General features: G+C 33.3%; 2 protein-coding genes across 2 annotated transcripts in view; one reads left to right on the top strand and one right to left on the bottom strand.

Annotated features, from left to right (window-relative positions):
• The window catches only part of LOC111045301 (polyamine-transporting ATPase 13A2), a 144,538-nt gene extending 142,223 nt beyond the window's left edge, over window positions 1–2,315 (top strand). Inside the window, exon 23 of the mRNA XM_039442055.1 lies at window positions 1,400–2,315. Coding sequence (XP_039297989.1) covers window positions 1,400–1,519 — 120 coding nt within the window. The 3' untranslated portion in view covers window positions 1,520–2,315. The remainder of the gene's footprint in view (window positions 1–1,399) is intronic.
• The window catches only part of LOC120354446, a 56,641-nt gene that overhangs the window by 17,764 nt on the left and 12,807 nt on the right, over window positions 1–26,070 (bottom strand). The gene's annotated exons all lie outside the window — the stretch shown is intronic.

The following is a 26,070-nucleotide window of genomic DNA, read 5'->3' as shown; positions in this document are numbered from 1 at the left end:
ATCCTTTCTTAGTGGATGTTTTGAGGCTACCATAAACAATTGTACAAAATTTCAAGTTTATAGGCTCAGTAGTTTGGGCTGTGGTGTGATTTCAGTCTGTCGGGGCTTAGCCTTTTATAGATATAGATGAAAGCGAAATGGCACTGATTCATTCACTCACTCACCCATTCATTCATAATCAACAGAACTAATAATCTTCTGAACCAAATACGTTCAAATTTGGCATGTATGTTCAGTTGGCCTTCTAGAGGTGCACTAAGAACAGGTTTGAAAAAATTTCAAAGATACGCCCAAAATCTGCGTTTTTCTGCGCTTTCTCAGCTTTTTTAATGGAGAGTAAATGTTCAAATTTGGTACATAAGTTCATCTGGAATCTTTATTCTTTATTTATTTTTTTTTACTATGGAGCACAGATCGGGAGAGAAAAACTAAGAATACCTTGTACTATTTCTCTCCCAAATTTAGGTAACATTAAAAGTCCAAAATGAGGTTGTCTTCTAGATTTCCACAAAATTTTCAGTCCAAAAACATTTATACAAACCATTCTTTTGAATTTAGATGTTCCAAATACCAAAATAATAATAATAAACACTCAGTTATTTATAAAATAGAGAATATTCACTTATTAGAGAAATTTTTAAACACGAACCAAAAAAACAAACTAAAGCTGGGTTTACACCAAAGTTATTCTAAATCATAATCAAAGTCATAATCTAGAAATTATGCCAAAGATACTTTCGATGTAGGCGGTTTTACAGCGTTTTTTCTGCGCTTCTCTAAGATTTTTCAAGAATTAATTGAGAGAAAATGTATAAATTTGGTACATTGGTTCAGCTAAGGTGTACAATGTTGTATAAGGTGTTATTGTTGAAGGACTTGAAAATTACGCCAAAGATTCGCCCAAAATCGGCGTTTCCATCGTTTTCCTGTGTGGTGTCAGTCAACTGATGATTGAATCGATCCTAAAAGTTTGTTTTTGACGGGAGAAAGCAAGCTCGGATGAAGAATGCAGACGAGCGAAGTGAGTCTGTTTTTCTCATCCCTGGATGATTCAGCCGGGGGTCCAAGGAGCGGAGCCCCTTGGCTAGACGGATAAGGCGAGCGAAGCGAGCCTGCCGGCTAGTAGTACATAAGTCTGATTTTGTAATTCAGAGAAATTCTAAATTTTAAATGTATAGATAATTTTCTGCCGCGGGGGTAAAGTGGCGGCACAGATGTGACTATGTCCTAGGTAAAATGTAAAGATATAACACGTACTCGAGTATCTGAATTAAATATACTGTTCAATTAATGGAAAAATGTATTATTGTTAAATGTATAGATGTGTGTTGAGCGGCGGAAGGTTACTCATGATTGCATTTCGATATAGCCCTTACATGAATTTTTTTTTTTTTTTTAGGTTAACGTGACGTATTGGATCGAAAATTCATATTTTGTGAAAAGAAAAAATATGTATAGATACCAGTACATTGATGCCAAACTCAAGTCGGGAACTCCCTGGCAATTAATCGAGGTATGATCTTGAGGAATCAACAGGAAAACCTAGTTACCTTCTGGACTCACTCAATAAAGTGCCTGATGTATTCAGAATAAGTGCTCGTTGAATAATTAATTATAAGTTACATTGTTATTGTTATTATAGTATGCCCGATGTGGGGAGTTTTGGACACATTAAGGAATCTAGAATATAGAATCGTCCATATGGAAGTTTATAACTAGCGCACAGTTGACTGAGAGCACCTCAGTCAGGAATAGAGAATTTCGTAAACTGTTGACTTCAAGTGAAATGTTTTGCTATTCAACTTTTTGTACATTCTTGGACCTGGTATGATAACCGGGCATATCCTCAGATTTGTATCGTAATTTGGAAAAACAAGAAGTGAATAACTTGGGCCTTGTCAGAACAATATTTGATTAAGTACATGTTTTATGTAAATACTCGTAATTCTCAGTGACATCATCAAATGGTCGGTGTGATCAATTTCAACTCTATAGTTGCTTTTGTTTTGTCTAGACATCATAGTCTCTCCCCAATGCAGGGTCCGCGTCTTCGTGTATTCTAGCACTAAGCAAAGACTTTAGATTAGTACTTTGGAAATAAAAGTTCCTCTATGTTTAAGGTGTGTTTTAAGATTTCAAATTGGCTGTTGTAGCTTTGTATTGTGTTATAGAAGAAGTTATTTTGTTTTATATAAATCGGAAACAAATCGTCGATAAATAGAAAAAATAATACGCATTTAGAAAATGTTGATATTGTTTATTTTGCTGGGTTTGTATCAAAGAAAAAGGATTACATAAGAACACTTGATATTCTTTTTCCGTGTTTTGTATTGAAAGTATCATATATAGAATTAGCAACCCTATTAGTGATGTGGATCGGGAATATTCCCAGTGAGAAGGAACTTATGATTTGGGAATATTTCCGAGGCCAAGAAATTTTGGGAATTTAAGGGAACTTGAGGGAATTTATAAAATTGTTCTAAAAATGATTGAAATTGATCAATCTCACTCATATTTTACATCAATATAATCAATAAATCATCATTCTATTTGATATTGATCAAGCTCAGCCACATTTTACATTGATATAATCAATAAATCATCATTCTTTGAGTCTGTTTTTGCTCACTGTCTTTTAAATACTCGTATAGTCCAGCCAATGAAAGATTATAGAGGGAAAATTTTGGAACACAATTTTTGACCCCGTAGCTCTTTTAAGGATAGTAAGGGGTTAAACATATCAAAAGTCCTCACTTCTACCCCCTGTGCTAAGGTGGTGGGGGTGGTTTGAAAGTGCCATGTTTTGTTTTTTGCATATATCTCGAACAATATGTGCCTTTCGGAATTTTTTGTTGAACAAAATCATAATATTAAAGCTCAAAAATTATCCTACAAGTTTCATTTCCAACATTTTTCTATAGCTCATAGTTTTCTAGGTATGAGCTCTCTAAGGTATCGCAATTTGAAGAAAAACCCTTCCGGCTCCGATTTTTTCATCTTTTTGGCCTTATAATTTTTTAATGATTCATTGAAAAAATCCGTGCTAAAAATTATTTAATGGACTCATAGAGCATTATATTCTCTTCAATTACATCTATGGTCTCATTATTTTACGCATCTCCCAATAATTGTTGCAACCGTTATAGTGCTGAGTGTGAAATCTTCAGTTTAACAACAATAGATCAATTGACAGGGAAATTGGGAGGGAATGTTTATAACACAATATTTGACTTCGCAGCTTTGTTTAAACTCTGTGTAAACTAGTGAACATATCAAAAGTCCTCATCCCTACTCCTTGAGGTTAAGGGATGAGGGTGGTTAAAAAGTTGAATTTTTTTCATTTCTGGCTGACACGCATGTAACTGGGAAACAATGCTTTTCAGCGACATGGCTAACTGAGTAAAAATTAAGCTATAGATAAATTTCCTACAAGTTTTGTACAGTAGAGTTTTGTGATATCTTCTTTAGTTTTTGAGATATTCACTTTTAAAAGTGTATAATCTTTGAAAAGACAGTTATTCTTCAAACTTTTTGCACTTTCAGGGCTTATTGCTCAACAAAAATGCATCGAAAAAAAAGTAATTTTTTACACAGGGGGTAGGAGTAAGGACTTTTAATATGATTATCCCTCAATATCCTTGAAAGAAGAGCTACGGGGTCAAAAATTGTGTTCCAAAATTTTCCCTCTATTATCTTTCATTGACTGGACTATAGGAGTATTTAAAATACAGTGAGTTGTAGAGCATTCAATTCTCTTCAATTTAATGTATTATTTCATCATTTTATGCTTTCCATCAATTTTTATAGCAGTTTTAGTGTTGAGTGTGGTAGGAGTGAGGAATTTTTATATGCTTACTCAACTTTATATACTTACTATGCGACTCTTGAAAGGCTGTGAGCTGTGTAATTATTTTCTTTTTAATATTGAATTAAACTCGATTGCTCCTTGTTTCAGTTTAGCCTATTTTGCTGTATTTTATAATTTCTAATATTTGGATTTATATTCTACTCTAATCTTTATTTAGAGGTCAATTATTTTTTGTGCGGAGAAATTGAATAAAATTTTGCAATGAAAGTTAAATTACACTCAATACTTTGTTTACCTGATTTACAGGCGTTTATTAGTAAGTAAAAAATCTTATTCAACTTATAAGACATGAAAGTAGCATGATAATAGTGGTGCAATTGAATGATTTATTGAGTGCTCATTTATCCTTTCAGTCTATGATCAGTCTATGAACTTCAAATTACCGGTACTGTTTTCTTTGAACTTATAACAATTTATAAGTTATTCATCCTTATATTTATTACATATAAATCTGAAATCTGGTGTATAACAGGTTATTGAGACCTTGTGTAACAAAAAACGTCTTTTTCGGTCATTTTTTTGAAAGAAATCATAAATATCCTTAAGATCCCATAAATTCCCGGGAATTTATGATTTTTTGGAATATTTCCCTTAAATTCCCTAGGAATATTTCCTCGATCTTAAATTCCCAGAAAATTTACATCACTAAACCCTATCCATACTATCGCATTATTCCTGCTGTATAAAATATCAATTTTACATTTTTCCTGTTTTTTACCTGTTAATGTAGCTACAATAACACATGTTCAATAAAATAAAGTTTTGTTTTTTCGGTATAATATTTTTGTATATTTCTAATAGAGAAACACGGAAATGAAAATTATTATTAACAATTACAAAACATAACGAATATTGAGCTAGTAGAATCTATGTAGAGTTGATGAAATGCACTACTCCAAATACGGTATTTATTTATTGATTTGAGTTAATTATCTTAGGCAATACTCACAAACTACCACGACTCAAATTGCGGAGTTACTATGATGACAAAATTTCTAATTTGAAATTCAAAAATTATTTTTAAATTCTAAATAATACAATCATATTACTATTTAAAAACTAAAACTCAACCCAATCCTTCATTTGAGCTGACTAAAACCTTCAACTATCTTCTTCTCAACACTAATCAAAAACCCAACCTCCTATTTGGATTCTTAGCCGTTCGTGCACTCTAGATCAATTCATTAGATACTCGCGACTGAGTTTCCTTGTGACTCGACATGCTGGTCGCCAAGAGACGTGAGACTTGAGTATCTTGTATGTTCAATAAAGTGAGGTTAGGATTTGAAGTGAAATATCTAGAATATGAACGAGTACGCGTTCTAATTTGTTGTAAAAGCAGTAAAATTACCTATTTAATATCATTAAAAAAGTGTGATTGAATTAAGCATTTAATCATACAATTTTAAATAAGTCAACTTGAAAAGTCTGACAGACTGCTATCTGCGACTGGAGTCGTACGATTTGAGTCGGCCTAGTGTGAGTAGTGCCTTAGTCTACAATTAGTATTGATCTCATAGTTTCAACTGAGTTTCCACGTATTAGCTGATGTTTGAGCTAATTTTTATTATATTATAATCTCTATGAGTTCAAAATTTGAGTTACTTTCAATATTTATATAAGTAAATTTCAAAGAGTCTACATTTGAGAAAGAAAACACATCAATCCAGACAGAATTCTAGTTCGGATCTACTCCTTGAATCATACGATATGGCAATGTCAGTGAAAATATAAATTGAATGGAGTAGATGGGCTCATGCGATAGGCGATACAGAAATTTTTTCTACACATACAGTATAGAGAAAGATGCAGAAAGAAGACTACACAAATTCCATTCTATTCATTCACCTTAATATCAACTACTGACTAATGTACTTGCTTTTCACTGTCATTCTTATCTCACTACAACAATAGTATCTTACGACACATGGACGGGAAGGGGCCTTTTGCAGTTGAGAATGATGTTTCTAGTCGAGGCGTTAGCCGAGACTAGAATTTCATTCGAGCACTGCAAAATATTTTGCAGAAGTTGACAAAACTTCCACCTGGAGCGCTGAAGGTGGTTTTTTTGTAGCAGTTTTGCTGTTCCTATTTCGGAACTAGGAAACATACTCTACTGTAAAGAAAACATATGGTTTCATTACAGTAGAGTATGCTGTAATGAGAATCATATGTTTATTTGTTCTGCAAACAGCTGTTTACTGGCCTGATTTCATGCATGGAAAACAGCTGAAATTGAATGACTATGACAAAAAATAATTTTCACTATCAATTACTGGTCTCTATTTTCTCAGAAATGCAAAACTTACTAAAAGCGAAATCGTGAAGTTTGCTCATTGTTTATCGTTGACAAATATATAGTAGTAGTGGCTGAAAACGGGTGATGTAGTGATCTACCCTATCTAACAATAAAATGAAACGATCATATCAAATATTATTCAAGCATCTATTATACCTGTTAATCCGATTAACGACTTTCAAGATGTACCTTTAATTGAATGCAATGCATTTTCCAACATTGACGACCTAAATAACAGAGATCAGTACACAAACATAGTCTTAATTAATCTTTCTGAAATAGGCCTAATAATAATAATAATTCACCTGAATGCCAATTATTTGCATCCAGAGGAGTTTATTTAGAAATACAGATGTAAAATAATGAACTCTCCATACAACTGGAAACAATGCAAAGGGAGGGTGCATTGCCGCAATTGGATTCTCTTTGTTTGTCGGAAACTTGGATCTGTGAGCAGGAAACTGTTCATCTTCATAATTTTCAGCTCATATCTTTTTCAAATCGATCAAGTCAGCGTGGGAGGAGTGGCAATATTTGCTAGAAAACGAAAAGCATCGTCGGCTTCAGTCTTTGATTGTTCACTTAAACTGGAATTTGAGAGTACTGCAATAGTGTTTAAGAAAACATTTCTTATCTGATCTAGAGAGATAATTTGACCTGGTTCAACAAAGATTCAAATGAATCAATCTAGTTGGTGGCTTCAATGTAAATTGTCTAGTTAATTCATCACAAAAAGTGGAATTATATGCACTTTTCTCTGCTTTTGGATTCACCGGTGTTATTGATACTCCTACAAGAGTCACATCACACTCTGCGACCTTGCTCGATAACTGCTTTCTCTCTTCAACAATTGAATATGTCTCTTCTGATCATTATGTGCAACTAGTTACAGTGAAACTACCGCATGGCCTAATGAACTACAACAGAGATGAGTTTCTTGTAAATCGAATGTTCTCTGCAGAAAATGGGACAAAATTTGAACAGAGTTTGCAAAATTGTGATTGGAACCAGTGGCGGCTCGTCCTATGTGTTCAATGGTTCATTGAACCCCCAGAGTTGAATCAACTTCCTATACAATGATGAATTTGCAACTCAAATAATTATATTTTTATTTTATTCTCATTAAATTACATCACAACATTTTTCATCTACGTAAACTTAACGTTGATGTTTTGCTGCCGGTGCCTGAGATCCCGGAGTGGCTTGCTTGAAACAGCACCGAATGTGATGACGAGACGGGTGGAGTTGGAAAGCAGTGTTCATTCCCCGATGTGAACCCAAAAACAGGGCTGGGTGTGGTAGTGGAACGGAGGAGGGGAATCGGTTTGCTAGCACGGATTTGGTTCACAATCCTGTCTGAACCAATTTTGCAAGAGTTCATCCGAGAGTAGCCGAACCTAGCCGAGGCAAGTGAAGCATTCGGTAAACCTCGGAATGAATCGTGAGTATTCGTGATACGGATGCAGTGCCATCTTGAACTTGCTTATAACCAATAAATTTAAATTTGGTTGCAGTAAACAGTAAAAAAGCGGTAAACAAGAAGTAGCCTAAGCGTGAGAGTTTTGAGGTTATACGGTATGGTTTCGGGTATGGTATACACTGTTTACAGTTGTGATAGATCTCACTGCATTTTTCGTTATATAAATTTGTTTTGCGTGTAGAAGAATATAGTAATTTCTAGTGTGTTTCGTGTATTCCTGAGTATTTCTAGTGTGTCCATTTTCTTTTAGTGAGAGTGTCAATATAATTTATTGTGTTACCGTAACAGCATTTTGATGAAGAAATATGAATAAGGTTCAGTATTTGTTAAATACAAACAATATTGATATAAGGTTAGGTGTAAAATAAAACATAATGGTGACCAACTCCCGAAGTAAAAATCAAACAAGAAAAATATGAACAGGACAAAAAATTTATAATTGTAGAAAATATGCTCAATCTTTGGGGTGTAATTCCTTAAAATTATTATTGATCACCTTTACACTTGATTATGCTCAATACTCTATATCCTCTTGACCTTTCTCTCCAATAGATCATGAGGTTGAACCCCCAAGCTAGAAGATCACGAGCCGCTACTGATTGGAACTGTATACAACTTGTACCAGGGACCATCAATGATAAGTTGGCTGTATTCATAAAAATATACTCTGCGGCTTTCAATGAAGCATTTCCTCTCAAGAAACTCAAAGTAAGGTAGAAAACAGAAACTATAAAATGGTCTTGCCCATATCTGAATTATTTGTGTTCCTGTAAGAGAGATATTGAGCTGTTTAGGAAACTATATCCCAATGATATTGTGTTAAAACATAGATATAAACAAATATCTACTGAAACATAGATACGTTTATTTAGAACAGAATATGCCAGCAGACTGATTAGTTCTTCAGAAAATAAGCCAAAAGCTATTTGGGATGTGATTAAAAAAGAGATAAAGGACAATAATAGAGTGAACAGCTATAAATTACAATTGAATGAATCCTACACTGAGTCACCAAGTGAGATAGTCAATTTATTCAATACGTTTTTTGCTAAGGACAGACCACAATCATTGGAAAGCATAATGCTAATTATATAGACTTGTTTGAAAGGGCGGGTTCTGGAGATTGTCAAATGAATGAAGTACGAGTGAAATCTGTAGAGAATGTAAAGAAAATGGTGAGATCTCTAAACAGTAAGATGCCCAGTGGTTTGGATGGTGTTCCATCACTAATAATGAAGGATTTCTTCCACTATGTGGCAGATACTGTGACTTACCTTGTAAACTTGTCTATGCCATCAGGAATCTTCCCATCATCATTCAAGACTGCCAAAGTCAGGCCACTCCATAAAAATGGATCAAAGGAGCTTATGGAAACTTTTAGGCCAGTTTCAATGCTATCCTCATTTTCTAAAATCTTTGAAAGGTCCATATATGATGAGCTTCACAGACACCAACTGGGAAAATGTACTGCATAAAAATCAATTCGAATTTAGAAGGAATAAAGCAAAAGTTGATGCCATAAATATGCTTTTGGATGAGGTCTTCTTCTTTGGATGGTGGCATGAAGGTGACTGGTTTCTTTGTGGATTTAAAGATGGCATTTGACATGCTCAGTCATGATATTCTCTTCGATAAGATGAGTTACTATGGTGTCCGGGGGAACTTCCTGCAGCTGATACAGACTTATCTGAGAGACAGGTTCCAAGTTGTGGAATTGGAGGTTCAGCAGGATCGAATTCAGAACTATCCTCATCGCTTACAACCCCAGGCTGTAAAGAGAGGAGTGCCACTGGGTTATTTTGGGGCCATTGCTCTCCTGTTTTCATTAATGACTTTCCTGGGAATGTCCCCTTGGCACAAACTATACTCTTTACAAATGATGCAAATTGCATTATAACATCTGAGGAACCAGAGAGCTTGAAGACTAGTACGGAAAATGTCTTGGTGGATGTAGAAATATAGTGCAGGGCTAATGCGCTTTTAGTTTATGTCCCAAAAATAAGCTTCATTAACTAATCAATCAGAGAGCAACAAGAGCACACATCACTTCAATTTAGAATGTGTGATGCTGATATGTTGACGGGTGGAGAACATGAAATTTTTTGGTGTTTTCATTGATCAGTGTCTGACCTGGAGACCACATGTGGAGATCCTTATAAATAAATTAGATTCAGCCATTTACACTCTACACAAATTGGTTAGGATGTCGGATGAGAACGTAGTTACTATGGCTTACCATGGCTACTTTGAGCCCCTTCAAGTTTATGGTAGACTTGCATGGGGAGCTTCAAAATATACAAATCATGTGACCTTGACTTGCAATAGAGTCATTGCGGGCATTATGACTTTGAAGAAGATTGCTGACTGTATCCCTTTCTCCACAAGGATTAAGTTAGTCAAGACTTTTATTTTTCCAAATTTTAACTACTGTGACATTGTGACTCTTGATATGACAGTTCAACTTTTACAGAGGATGCAGCGTGCCCACAATTACTGTGTACGCTTCATCTTCAACCTCAGACGTGATGACCATGTGACTGAATACTTTGATAGACTTAATCTCATGAGGCTGCATGATTGTAGAGCACTTCATGCTGTTATTTTTCTGCATAAGAAATTAAAAACTGGAACACCTAAGTATATTGCAGAGGAATTTCAATATTTGAGTGATATCGGTCGGGGTGGTACACGGCATGGTTCCCATGGTTCTCACAGGACAGTCATGTTCAACAAGTCCTTTCTTGTGACAGCTTGTGGACTGTGGAATTCATTGTTGGCTGAATTGAAGCGCATTAAGGGTCATCGTCGGTTCGACGCGGCTGTCTACCGGTGGATCAGGGCTGAGCAGGGCTGGACTTAGCGGGGGGGTGCATCATTGGTCACGCGCATGTGTTGGTGTGTGTATGTGTGTGCATGTGTATGTGTGTGTGTGTTCTTTCTTTTCATGCTTTCATACTTTTCATAGTTTTGATACTTTCATTTATTCAGTCTCAAAATTAATTTATTTCGAATAATTATAAGAAATTCAAGTTCAACTTTGAAAGTAAACTCTGAAGACAGATATTAAAAAATACTCTTTTTCTCTCTCAGAATTAATTTCGTGCTAGAAGTATTAATTACTTTCCTTATTTTCTCATCTTGCTTATAAGATTTGTAGCCATAATGCTCTTTTTTGCTTCTTCCACCCTATAATTCCGTCATAAATTTTGATTTTATTTCCCAACAGATCTTTGTTATTTTACATTTTAAGAATGCACACTTTAAAGTTTATTCAACTATTCTACTTTATTATAATTATTATTTTTACTTTTTTTCATTCAAAATATCGTTTTGTTTTATTTTATTTTACTGAGTATTGCTTGTTAAATTATAATTTAGTATTGTATTGGAGGGTTAAGGGTAAGAGAGGGCCGACTGCGCCCTAACTTCGCCCTCCCAGGTATAAAATAAAGGCAGTCATTCTATTCTATTCTATGCATAACATGATAAATAAAATTTAATTGAATATAATTATTATAATACACATTTAAATTCAAGAGGCTGCTAATAATAAATTTAATCCTAATTATGATACTCCACAATAATAATATATGTTGGGGTAATCATAATATTATTATTTAAAACATGAATAAAGATTTAAAAAGTGTAGTTATAGTAATATGCAAGTTTTGAGTTATGTAACTCAAAATGGTTATAACTGGATTAATTCAATATTCAGTGATAATTAAGTGTTGTATAGTTTTGTGTTTTAATTCTTTTAAATTCAAAATTTCTAGCTTATATATATTTTGGACGAAAACTGAACTTGAACGTTTTACAGTAGAAACATAACCTATTTTTTTGACATGTTATATTATCAAAATTTAGGGATGGAATAGCTTTGTGCCAAGCCTGTTCCTTCCTAATCATATTTCTATGATTTATAATTATATCCACGGATAAATGAATAATAATATGTGTTAGCAATTGTTAGTACATAAGTTTCATCATCAAACAACAGTGAATTACTAAATAAAAACGATGACCAAGTAATTATAGTAAGACAAGCAAATAACAACAAAAACTTTGATGAATTCCTTATTTTTTGGCAAGGTATTTATTTATTTATTTGAATATTACAACAGTGCGATAGTAACCCTCTAGTTGTAAGCTATTTGAGGGATATATAAAAATAATTCATTACATACAATAAAACAATCAATAACAATACTTCTGTTTTATTAATCGACTTGATTATATTTCTTAATTTTTTTGTAACTGGTTGTCCTGTTTTGCCCATTGCACCATAACTTAAATAGAAAAAAAAACTTTGCTCGGTAAGCGACAATTCTACACTCACAGTAACAAAATATCACTTTGGAATATTACCTATATTCACTTTGACACAAATATTGATTACATCGTAATACATTTTTATTCTAAAATTAGAATAATTTTAACTCAATAATTCATAATATAACTTCCTGAAACTAATCAAAATTATTTATTCTTCTAAAGTACACTCTAAGTTTAGTTTGAATCTCACTTTTTTCTGTAACATTGTCAACTCTAATGGCAATGAATTTAAAAGAAATGGAATTCTGAATTCTGGAGCTGTATTTCATTTCTCTATATTCGTTCTTAAAGTAGTTTCGTGATAAATCTGTGAACCTGACAACTAAGCCGCGACTAAATCGAATGTTATTATTTTAACGGAGGCATGGTTGGACGAGGACAGTGAGCTCTTGAACCTTGATGGGTATAACATATTTCGAAGCTCAAATGAGCTCAACCAATGTGGTGGGGTTGTAGTTTACGATGGAAATAGTTTGCTATCTGTGACTTGTAATCAGATCTTGATCGGTGGGGTTGCTATGTGCTTAGCCTTGAATTTTTAATCGGCCAACATATCATGTCAACTTTTTTGTATTCACCTCTCTCATTTTTTATCGACAGCTTACAATAAATATTATAAATACCTATCTAAACAAATCACACCTGAAAATCATAGCCGAAGATATTAACTGCAATATCCTCCACCCTAATATCAACTCGCAAGAAGAGCGCTACCAGGACGTTACGTATGAGTATGACTACTCGTATATGCTAGTTGCATAGATAAAATAACGCGTCTTGTGAGCAACACATATATAACTAATGAATCACTAGAATATTGTGAGGAAATATCACAAATTTATTGAAAAATTACAAACATGTTTCAATACCTATGGTGTCATCTTTAGTGTTTTCATAGGTGTTGAAACATGTTTGTAATTCATCAATAGATTTGTGTTATTTTCAGACAAGTTTCGAATGTTTATTTTGTCACTTAATCTCACTAGAAACAGTAACTGATATCAATAAATTTTCCGCTTAATTGCCGTTCCTTTTTGATGCTCGTTCCTTTATATTACATACATGTAGATGGACGGACCATTTCTCAACCGGTATTGAAATTCAAAGTAATTTGAAACAAAATATGATTACAAAAGACTTCACTCAATATAAATTGCTCAAAATTGAGAAAACTTGAGACTGAAAGAATGGCAACAGGTTATCGACTCAAACGACGTTAATTTTGCTTCAGAAAAATTCAATCAAATCTTGCAGCTTAACTTGAAGAACATAAGTGAAAAACCAAGAGCTAAACTTGCCGAATTAAAACTGTGGATAATCTGTTGCCTGCTCCAATCAATATGCCGCAGAGACAAGCTAAGTGGAGAGGAAACCCCCATTAAATGTACAACTTGATGCAAAGTATACCAGATACCGAAATACACTCAAGTATAAAGCGTTCCAAACTATTATAGAATAGAAGTTTTTGCAATGGTTTTATAATGAGAGTATTTAAAGCACGAGTAAGATGTAAGTTAAGACACAAGCGAGTGTCTTATATATCTGAATATCTCACGGGTCCTTATAGACCAAATATAACCGTTGCATAAACTATTTGATCTACAACTTCTAGTATACAGTATGTATCATAAATATAGGATGCTCTCATTCAAAATAATTTTAATGTTTTGTGAGTATAGCTTGGGTTTTACTGCAGAAATAGATGTAGTTAATTATTAAACTAGCAGTGCAGGTAGAATACCAGCTGACCAATAATATAAAATGAAGAAATATTTATTCGGAAATATTATTCTATGTATTTTTTCATCCAACGAGTAACTATTTCTAGTACAGTACTGTTAAATGTAGACTATAGACATATAAGATGTTTAACTTTTGGATTATTAAACCAACAGTTTGTATGTATAATGTATAATACATAGCACATAACAGAAAACACTTTAAAGTTTGTAATATAAATTAAAACAGGAGACACAAGACATAAATAGATTGAAAACACTTGAAAACTTACATTATAAACGGAAATTTTCGGGAACTGAGAAGGGGGACTCAGTTCCCAAAAATTTCCGTTTCTAATGTAAGTTTTTAAGTGTTTTCAATCTATTTATGTCTTGTGTCTCCTGTTTTAATTTATATGTGTATGACAGTATGTATGTATGTATAATCCAAGTATAATTTTTACATGATGACTTTGTCAATAACTTGTATTTGTTCACGGCAATAAAAACATTTTGAATTTTGAGTTCAAGTATTTGCATGTTCATACCATCTCTATGAATTAGCTCCTCTGAAAGATTTTCTCCCAAACTCTGTACATTACAGCAGTAAATACCTCTACTAGATGGACATGATTTTTTAATAATTGACAATATACAGCATTGTATAATATGGAAACATTGTTTATAATCAAGTTAACGAAGGGATATAGAGGGAAAAGTTTGGAAGACAGTTTTTGACCCTGCAGTCCTCACCCCTACCCAAAGTGCTAAGGGGGTGGGGGTGGGTCAAAGGTACCATTTTTTGGTTTCTCGCATTCAACTCGAAAACTATGCATCTTACGGAAATGACTATTCTATACAAAATTGAAGCTTATATAATTTCCTACAATACTTTCCTACAATCCCAAAACTTTTGCTATATCGCATTAGTTTTCGAGATATCCGCTTTTGAAGGTGTGAAATTTTTGAATAAAACACATTTTCCTTCAATTTACAGACACTTTTTTGAACTGTCATTTCTGGCCGCCATCTTGGATTTTACTGTGATGACAGATATGTTTGAGATTACCATCTCTTTCTAAACATCATCACGAAGAGATTGATACCATTTCCAAGTCTGTTCCTTCAAGGCTTCATTAATTACACGGTTTTCTAATTGTTTAGGTTTGGCATATTATGGTGAAAAAAGCGTGTTTTCCGCTGCAAACAGTACTTTTCAGATTTTAAGAGTTTGAAGTTATATTTACCATACTATAAGTTGTTGCAATGAGATGAATCTTTCGAATATTGTTAATATGATTATTTTGGAACCCCCAGATGGTCGAATTGATCCGATATTCTCAACATTAATAGAATTACATACGATTTCATGAAAATCGACATATTTTTCAAATCAAATGGTTCTTTATTTTGAAATCAATAGGCTACAATAATTTGAAACAAAACAATTTTTCAATCATGAACAGTAAATAACTATTACAGCATCGCATAATTTTTTACATTGTAATATAAATAATAAACATTATTCAAAATTGCATATTAATCTAATAAGATGTCAAAAAAAGGATTACTACTTGCTTAATTATTAAAATTGTTTGCAAGTAGGAGTAACTTACATGAAAAAAAGTTTTTCAATTGGTGCATTCACGCACAGATTCACACACCACTCACGCATTAGAATAATATTTCATGTGTCACTAAAATCAAAGTTAACCAATGACAGTGAACAAACTCTCAATATTCTCAGGAGGAGAAGAAAGAAGTCACTTGAAAATTTGTTTTTCAAATGAATGAATATTATTAACACTTTTTATGTAATCAGACACATTATTGAACAATTTAGGACTAAGAAAGACAAAATATTTTTTAAAAAAGGTTTTGTAAGCTTTAGGAGACGTTAGAAGATTATTTGTTGCACTTCTTGTGCTATATAAGTGATTTCCCTCGTACAATTGCCTTCCACGATCTCCTGATTGGATAAAGAATGAAGATGAAACTTTAAAAACATAAATGTAGCGCAATGGTAAAAATTAAACATTTGGAAAATTGGGAATGAGTGCTCGGTTTTCCTCACACCTTTCATGATACGTAAAATGGATTTTTGGATGGTGATTAACGGCTTTAAGTGGTTTTTATAAAAATGTGGAGCCCCAACAAGTTATTCCATAGTTCAACTTGGAATCCACAAGAGCGCAATAAATTTGTCTTAAAACAGGTTGAGGCAGAATTTTTCCAAGGAGATAAAATTTTCTTAAAAGTATTAGTACCGTAGATAAATTTTCAAATAATGGATATGGCAAGACCAAGTGAGCTTCTCATCTACTACTAATACACCAAGATATTTTATAGAGTCAGATTGTGTAACTAGGTACTTCACAATCACAATTAGTTTGATTGTACGAATAATTATGAAATTTTAGTGCTGATTGGAATTGCCAAGTTGTAGTCAGAGTGAAAAGCAAGTATTTTGTTTTGGATACATTGAGGGAGAGACCATTACAGTTGAACCAAATAAATAATTTATGCAATTCTTCCTGCATCTTATTAAATAAACTCTCACTGTTTGCACCACAATATGAAAAAGGAGTATCATCTTCAAATGAGACAGGCGATCCATTAAAGTAAATAAAAGATCATTTATGAAGATTAGGAATAACACAGGGCCCAAAATCGAACCCTGTGGTACACCGTAATTAACACTCAATACCTCGCTTCTTTTGCATTTCCAACAGCAACATACTGGAATCGTTTATTCAAATAGGAGGAAAACCAACTGTTTGAACACCTCTTATGCCGGCTCAAAACAGCTTATTAAGCAATGTAGAGTGATCAACTGTGTCAAAATAAACCTTTTTTATATCAAGGAATAGACCAGATACAAAAGAAGTTGTCTTATTAGAATTGAGGTTATGAAGCTTTCAAGAGCCATTTCAGTGTTGAAACCCTCCCGAAAACCATACTGACGGCTATAGAAAAAATTATTTGTATTTAAAAAGTTGAGAAGTCTTTTTTTAACAACTTTTTCCAGAAGTTTAGAAACCACAGATACGAGAGAAACGGGTCTGTAATTTGTGCCACCTTGTGGCAGATTCTCCAAGTTTGAAGCGAAACTTGAAAGGAAACGTTCAATATTGAAACTATGCCAGCAATAAAGGCACAGCTGATTAAATTTATAGTTAGAAATGTTGTATTCAAGATTGACAATGTCCGCTCCCTCTACTGATCTATCCAGAATGAAAAATGTGGCAGCTCAGAAGCATAATAAACAATTAAACCAGTAGCACGGGTGAATACAGAGATTTTTGAATAATGGCGGTTGTACCCATCAATACAAAATAGAGAGGCTTCCTCGTTTGAATTTAGCCAGATTTCGAACAAAACCATAATTGCATGTTTAATTTTCCAGCAGTTTATATATGTCGAAAAGCAATCAGAATTGCTGTTAACACTCTGTATATTTTGATGAAGGATAGTTAGGTTAGAAAACTCTGAAACATGAGAGTCATCTACTTCATTAATATTTCCATGTAATATAAATTTGCCACTAGTCTCCTCCATAGGCAAACGAAATAATTCATTTACACAATATATACACATGAAATATAAAGCTATCACATTTGATAGAACAAATCATCCCATTCACACACACACACACACACATTCACACAAAATAATAATAATATTGACGACATTCCAGAACAGAACGCGAATTTACTGTCTCCATCAATATTACATTTTAAACTTAAATATACTTGAAGAAAAAAAACTCTTATTTACAATAAAGAAATGGAATAAATATTATTTTATAATTTCATACTTTGAAAAAATATCAAAACAAAAAAAAATCATAGAATAAAGAAAAAATATATACTATTGTAGAAACAAATGACAAGTAATAAGATAAAAGATAAGAATAAACTATCTTTGATATATTTTCTGTCCCATTTATGATATTAATCAATTTTACTGGAATTTCATTTGTGATATTTAATTTTAGTATTTTATAGAAACTAGTTCGAGCCATAGCTGCTTTTTGAACTATATTAACTTTACTACCGGTACTTGAACTATACCAGTAACTAGTTTGAACTATATCTTTGATTATTCGGCCCAAAAGTACTGTTAATTTATTTGTTTAATTTATTTAAATTAAATTAAACTGATTTAAAAATAAACTGATAAATCAAAATTTATAAAATTAAACTGATTTATGAATGAAATCAGTCGAGATTTAAAAAGAGTTCATCAAAAGAGAAAGTAGAAATCAAAAATAAGCAGTGCAACTAAAAAAAATCAAACAAAAAATATTTTCTTGCTCACTTCAATCCCTTATCCCTCTTAGCGATTTCTAGCAATGCCAGAGAGTCAGTTCGCTTGACAAATTTTATAATTACACTTCTATGACAGTAGTATCTATTTACCGCTTTTGACGCTTTTTTTGCGACTTTACCCCCCCTCCCCCCTCCCCCCGCACCCATCCTACCTTCCCCCCTTCCCCCCGCACCTTCCCGCACCTCTCCCGCCCCCTTAGAAGAACCTCTCTCTCTCTCTCTCTAGAAGAAGAGGAAGAAGAAGGAGAAGAAGAAGGAGAAGAAGAAGGAGAAGAAGAAGGAGAAGAAGAAGGAGAAGAAGAAGAGGAAGAAGAAGGAGAAGAAGAAGAGGAAGAAGAAGGAGAAGAAGAAGGAGAGGAAGATGATACTCTCTCTCTCTCTCTTGTCATGCTCTAGTTAATATAGTCATGGCTAATTACATTTAGTCATGCTCAATTACATTTAGTCATAGATAGAAGGAGAGGAAGATGATACTCTCTCTCTCTCTCTTGTCATGCTCTAGTTAATATAGTCATGGCTAATTACATTTAGTCATGCTCAATTACATTTAGTCATAGTCTATTTGATGATTAATAGTAGAGAGAGAGATATGTGTGTGAGAGAGAGGTAATCTACTGACAGATTCAAGTGAAACGAACTTAACTGAAACATGTTCTTGTCAATGGGTTGTACATACAACGAACACTGCCAGATTTAAGTGAAACAAACTTCTTGTGAAATGAATATCTTACTCTCAAATTTAACTGAAACATAATCTTGACAGCGAGTTGTACACACAATGAACACTGGGAGATTTAAGTGAAACGATCTTCTTACTATCATAAATTCTAGATGAGATTTTATCATTCTTCCGAGAATATATGTCCAGTAGTAACATTCAAATCCCATCTTTTTCAAAACTCTTTATGTGGCAAGCATAGTTGAATATTCTTTGGAAGAATAATAGTGAATTCAAAGTTCTTTTCTGAATCTATATTGATATAAATCATTCTAACCAAATCTTACATTCTTAACATATTATCAAACTGAAAAACATTGTCATTTCTTGTTGTAGTTTTCACAACACTATGTAGCAACGATTGCTTAGCGTGAGACAACCTTGAGCGTTATCATTACGCACCAATTCTGCTCTTACCTGATGATTAACATGTTTCAAAATTTCACTTCGGAGAGCATACAAGCACGATTGCTGTTGTGCTCTAATTCAATACGTCACTATTGTCACGTTTTGCAATTTCAGTTCACATAGCTTACAAGGACAAATGCAGTTCCGCTCTAATTCAATACGTCACTATTGTCACGTTTTGCAATTTCAGTTCACATAGCTTACAAGGACAAATGCAGTTCCGCTCTAATTCAATACTTGAGTATCGGCACGTTTTTGCAGAGTTCACAAGGACGAATGCATCTCTGTTCTAATTCGTGCATTAACACGTACATACTCTTGTTTCAGCTTGGAAAAATGCATGTGAACATTGAAATAGAATGTAGCTATTTCTCCCAAGCAATTTGCATAGTGAAAATCGATTAAAGATTGATATGATCCTAACTTTAGGGTTTTAGAACATCGGCGTAGATACTTAATCCCATCTTATCAGTTATTAAATCACCTACTTGATCTTCTGTCAAATTATGAGATTTCGCTTCAATCCAATTCATATGGAAACTAACTTTCGCATAATTTCGCACTATTTGGTATGCTATTCGGTGTATAAATAATGTGAGATAATCGTTGAATGTAGCCGAACATTGTAATCTTGTCACTTCATCATTCTCTGTATTTTTAATTGAAGTTGCTATTTCCTCACGAATTGATTTGAGTGTAGCTTGTAATTCATCTTTCTTAATAAATGCTTGCATTTCACTACTCAGATCATTTTTCAATACATAAGTTTCGCTAAACGTAGTTAGCAATGTATTCAAATCGTTTTTTGAAACAAATTGTTCAATCCCCTCCATAAGATTTGTCTTTATCGTATTAGTCATTGCAGATAATCGATCTTCTAACTCTTGTTTTGTTATAACAATGTTATTCAATGCCCGCACAGTTTTATCCAAATATTCCTTATCAACAGATAATGAATGAGTTTCATTTACTCTAGTAAAAAGTTCTGTGCTAAGCTGTTTCAATCTAGTATTCAGATAATTTCTATCTAATACTTGCAAATCTTTAATCTTGTCTGAGATAACTTTCAATTTCTCATCCAAATAATTCTTGTCAACTTTATTATCGTTGATCGTATTCAAGTGTGATCTGAATATCTCTGTTGTTGATTTGAGATCATGAAGAGAATTCTCCAAATTGATAGATTTCTCTTTAAGTCCCCTATCGATAGTGTCAGATAACTGTTGTAATGTACTGAAGATGTGTTCCTTTTCGATCTTGTTCAATCCAATATTCTTAACTATATTAGATAATTGCGAATCTAAATACGAATGCAGAGATTCACTAACACCCTGTTGATTAATTGCCTGTATTATTCTCTCACTAAAACTGGTAAGATCTGGTTCATTCCATACAATGTCTTTTTTCGCGGCGACTCTCTCGCTTTTACCTCCGAATCTGTGCACGCTCATTCTGCAACTAAACAATAATTTTACCTTCACGCAATTCTTCTATAATTGATGCGATCTCAACATCATGAGCTGAGTGCCCGGCAAGTTCTGATGATTTTAATAAATGAAGTCTCTGAACCAATTCGTCATAGTTGTCATAATATTGGTAAATTCTATTGCTAGAAGTATTTTTTGCAAATTTCAATAAGCCAGAACCTCTCTTACTTGTTTTTTTAACAGGAAACAGCATTTGAATTAAGCGAGACTTTACACCACTGTTACGTTTCACATATCCTCGTCTATCCAAATGAACTTTTGTTATTGATAAAATCTTCTTGTATTTATTTAGATCTTTTTCATCAAAGAGATATGAATTCGGTCTTTGCGCAAATAACAGTTCTAATAGTCCATGTGTAATTCGGAATTTTTCGTTATCAATATAAAAGAAGTAGTTATCAAAGCTAACAACCATCTCACCCATAAAATATAATTTTCGGTCAGAATCGTAGGAAATTCCATAAGGAATCGAGTTATCCAATTTTTCACTATGAAATGTATACAAATATTGTGCAAGCACTTGATTCTTTATCTTCTTTATGTTAGCGCTTGTATCACTCTCAAGCCTAGTTGAATTAAATATACTTGATTCGTTCATGCTTAGATCTTTTTCAGCTGCTGATGGTGATGCAACTTCTATTGTTTCATCATCATGTTTTTCTCCCAATTCCATACTTTCGTCTTCTTCTTCTTCTTCTTCTTCTTGTTCCTCCTTTTTTGGTATAAAACTCTGATCAGAGTGGAGAGAAGATTTAGTTTTCCCCATTTCAACTAAAGGTGTGATAATCGGTTTAAAAAGTTTTTCTCTGTAATTGTCAGATTGCTTTTCAAAATGTACAATGCTTCTATGTTTATCTCTAATAACTTTCCTCAATTTCTTAATCTTATCGATTAGAGCAACACTAGCGTTTTGTCTTCTACGAGACATCCTCATTCTTTCACTGCTACTCACTCTCTACTGAATGTCAATAAAGTTATCCAGACCCTGTCTATATTTTCCACTATTAGCTGTACATTCGGTCATAATAGTAAGAAAACTATGCTTCTTAGAATTCCACACATTTGAACACAATTTACTGAAATCTCTGAAGCAAATATCTTCACCCACATAGTCTCTATGTATTAATTTGAGTGATAATTGATCAATTTTGAATATAACAATCATATTTGCATTATCTCTGGTGAAATGTTTTTGTGTTGCACCATAACTTTGAATTAAATATGCTGTATCAATATTACGATGTCTACCCATAGTAAAATAATCTCTTATTTGAGGTGTGTGACTAAGTTGTAAATCATCGAATATGGCAAGAGAAAATTTTTCAATTTATTGGGGTGGAGAATTCTCTCAGGAATATCATTGACATGAAATTCAATACCTTTCATTTTTGAAAAGACTTTTCTTAAAAACAAGTACTTATCTTGATATTGGCTTTTAGTATTTAAATAAATATGTTTAAATCTCAATCCATTTTTGGAAAAAATCAAGTTGAACAATAAATTCGTTTTACCACATGCAGACGGCCCTACAATGAGAATTCTAGCGTTATGCGGTATCAATGTTCCATTCTTACACCATACAGGCTTTTCCTCTTGTGCAATTAACTTATCGAAATTTACAATGTCGAGTTTGTTCATGTTGAGAAAGTGAGATATACAAACAGAACTGTTTCATGTGTCTGGTTCACTCGGTAATGAAGCGTTTCTAGGTGACTAGATGTACTCACCCATTCAACATATAGTCACCTTGTGCCACATGCTACTAGCACTTCTCTATGACAAAAATGAGAAATGAAAGAGCGAACATTCAATTCAAGTTGTTTTTATTTAAAAAACACACAATGTAAAGAATATTACAACAGATGTGGATAGATAATGTACATTATTTACATCATATGATCTTACTCTAATTATTTACAACAAATGTGGATAGATAATGTACATTATTTACATCATATATATGATCTTACTCTAATTATTTACTTTACATCATATGATCTTACTCTAATTATTTACAACAAATGTGGATAGATAATGTACATTATTTACATCATATATGATCTTACTCTAATTATTTACAACAAATGTGGATAGATAATGTACATTATTTACATCATATATGATCTTACTCTAATTATTTACAACAAATGTGGATAGATAATGTACATTATTTACATCATATATGATCTTACTCTAATTATTTACAACATATGTGATTCGATAAAATTATACCATGTGATCTTACTCTAATTATTATTTACTCTAATAAGTTCTCTCGATTTATGAATGATGGTTGTGGAAATCCAATCCATTTCACAAGCAACTTATCCTTATCTTGTCTCAATATTTTTTCTATCAAATAAACATTTCTTTCAGATTCATTCAAATGCGTTTTTTTAATTTCTTCTTGATAAAACCTACCCTGTATTATCTCACCACTAAGATCTTCTAATGAGTAAGTGATAGGTCTTGTGGGATGTATGCTCACAATTCGGAAATATTCGGATGACCAATTCATTAGATATTTTTTATCAAATATCTGTTTCTTTTTAGAAATTCTCACAATATCACCTAGCTTATATTTTGGTTTCAACACTTTTAATTTGAATCGTCTATTAAATGCAGAGTTTAGTGATTCTAAAACACGTTTACGATGTTTTTTAGTTACATCTTTAGGTCGCATTCCAATGCTACTGTGTACTGTATTGTTATAATCATCTACAATATTTTGTAAGTTATTAACCCAGTTTTACTCCCACGTTCAGTTAAAGATCGATATATTTTTGATTTTATTGTACGATTAAATCTCTCAGCGATACTAGCTTTCTTATCAGTAAAAACAGAATAATGCTTGATATTATACTTATCTAACAAATCTTTCACATGCTTATTAAAATACTCCTTCCCTCCATCTGTCTGGAAAAAACGCATATGTCTATTCTTACAAATAATGGGCTCGAGTGCATTATAAACACTTTGTGCAGTCTTATTCTTTAAAGGTATACAATAAGCGTACTTAGTAAAACAATTAATAACAACTAAAATATAACGATATCCTTTATTGAATTTAGATAAGCTACCCATCTCAATCAGATCTGATTGATATAAATCGTTCTCATTCTTCAACTCATATCTGCGTGTGGGGTAATTTACACGTGCAGCAGAGTGAAGCTCTGCTGCTAATTTTGCTCTAATATTACTCATTCTTCTTCTTCTTCTTTGTGTGAAGACACGCTTGAAACAGAATTCGATGTGTTGGTCACTAGCTTGTTACACACACACTGATCTGTGCCATCAGTTTGCTATTTTGTAGTGACCGAATGGTAATGTATCGATTCCGTTCTCTGCAATAAAGCGTTTGTCATCGAACGGGCTTAAACAAACCTTTGCGCATTCAATTTGATGCATGTTATGATTGAAGGATCTCAACATATTACATTTTTCTATATGTTGGCATCGTTCAATCAAGCATTTTTTATACAAGTCAAAACTAAGTTTTCTATTTTTCACATGTGTCTTCACACCTTTTGCCACACACTTATTTACAGTTTCCTCCTTCTCATTATTTACAAGATATGAATATAATTTCGCTCGTAATCCCAGAAAAGATTTTAAAGGAATTGAAGCTGTCTCATCCTTAAATTTCCCTACAACTTTATTCCTCTCATTGGAGAAGCATTCGTGCTCAGCTGGGTAATTTGAAGTGTCAAACAATTCTAGATTTTCTCTTATCAGTTGGTAGACGTCGGGTGTCTCCAATGATAAGAGGAAGCTATCTGTATCAGTCATACAGAGCTGGATGCGTTGCCATGGTATGATTTTTTGCAATTTACAATAGAAAAAATCATACATGTGCAGTTTACTCAAATCCAGAATGCAGAAACCTGAATAGATTGGCTTATTCATTTTTAGTTCCAACTTTCGCGAGAAAACCGCAATCACATCCGAGCTTATTATCTGCCAGCGTTTACATAGGGGATTTGAAATGTACTTATCTAGACGCTTAGCGTCTGTGATAATTTGAACATTACAATGATGACGAGTATTCTGTAATGACTTCCCATAAATTAAGTTACTCATCTGTTTAAAGAAGGACACTTCAAATTTATTTTTCGCGGCTTGCCTATTACAGGTATTGAAGTCAATGTAGTTCTTCAACCAAGGCGATTGGGAAAAGCTAATGACTCGATGTACCTTTGTTAATTGCAATCCGAGTTGAAGGTACAGTTTCAAATTCATGTAATGAACAATGTACCTCTCTCGATCAAAAAGCGTGTTCATGAGTTTTTTAGTCAGAGTTTGACCGTTCTCATTGGTTTGGTACTTGGAGAACAATTCGCTAGGAGGAATTTGATGAAGTGGGGCGAGGGGGAAATTGGCATGCATATCATGTAACTCCTGTGGGTACTTGAGATCACATTCAATTACATAACCAGTTTCTGATTCACTCTCCAAATTTGTAAAGTCAAGAGCATGGATTTCTTCCTCTGAGAGGAACTTGAAATTTCCATAAGGTAAGAATTGATTCATAGAGTGCACATACAAAGAATTACAATCTATATAAAGCAAATAGTTACTTGGTTTTGTGGGATCGTATGTGTCAGGGATGTGTTTGTTATTGGCTTCGCAATAACGCTTGCCAATAAACGAAACACCACCGCGCATTCCTGATTCAAACAATAGATGTATATCAGGATCGCTAATCAATTGGAGTTCAACCCGGGTGAACTTTAACATACAATTCCAAGTGTAATGAGCAAGCGAAAGAAAATGAGTCACATCGAGGCCATATGACCTAAAAAGCGTTGACCTCATTTCTTCGAAAACTTCAACTAATAGCATGACGTCTAGGCACAGATAGAAATCATGATACTCGCCGAGAGATTTCAACTTGAATGTTGAGAACACTCTTTGTGCATGCTCATATTCTTTGGGGGAGAGGGGTGTATCGTTAAGATCATTATAAAAACATTCTATCGGAGGGAGAGAAGTCTCAGTGAATTTTTCAGGGCAAGATATGTACGAATAGGGATATACTCCTTTTTTCAACAATAGTTGCCTTTGTTCGAGATCGGGGTCATTAAATACTGAAAACAGTCGTTTGAACTTCGATTCCATATCTGTACTATCTACCAAGTTGCGCACTAATACTTCTAAAGATTCATTCATAAATTTATATGAATCTAAAAACTTGATTTTTCCCACTGTCAATGTCAAAAATCTTTCTGATGTATTGGCGATACAGGAAATTTCTTTTTTACATTTTCTGAGAGCTTTTAGAATAAAATGACTGTCAAATCCACTAAAATTATGGAAGTAACAGCTAATCGTATCGTCAGTTCGAGTATTTAAATTACACGACACATGAGCAGCACACAAAAACTTTCCATTTTCATGTGCATGATGGTGTACCTTTGTGTCTGTTT

Source organism: Nilaparvata lugens, chromosome X, assembly GCF_014356525.2.
Source record: "Nilaparvata lugens isolate BPH chromosome X, ASM1435652v1, whole genome shotgun sequence".
Classification (NCBI taxonomy): Eukaryota; Metazoa; Arthropoda; class Insecta; order Hemiptera; family Delphacidae; genus Nilaparvata; species Nilaparvata lugens.
This window is presented reverse-complemented; position numbering and strand designations above follow the sequence as displayed.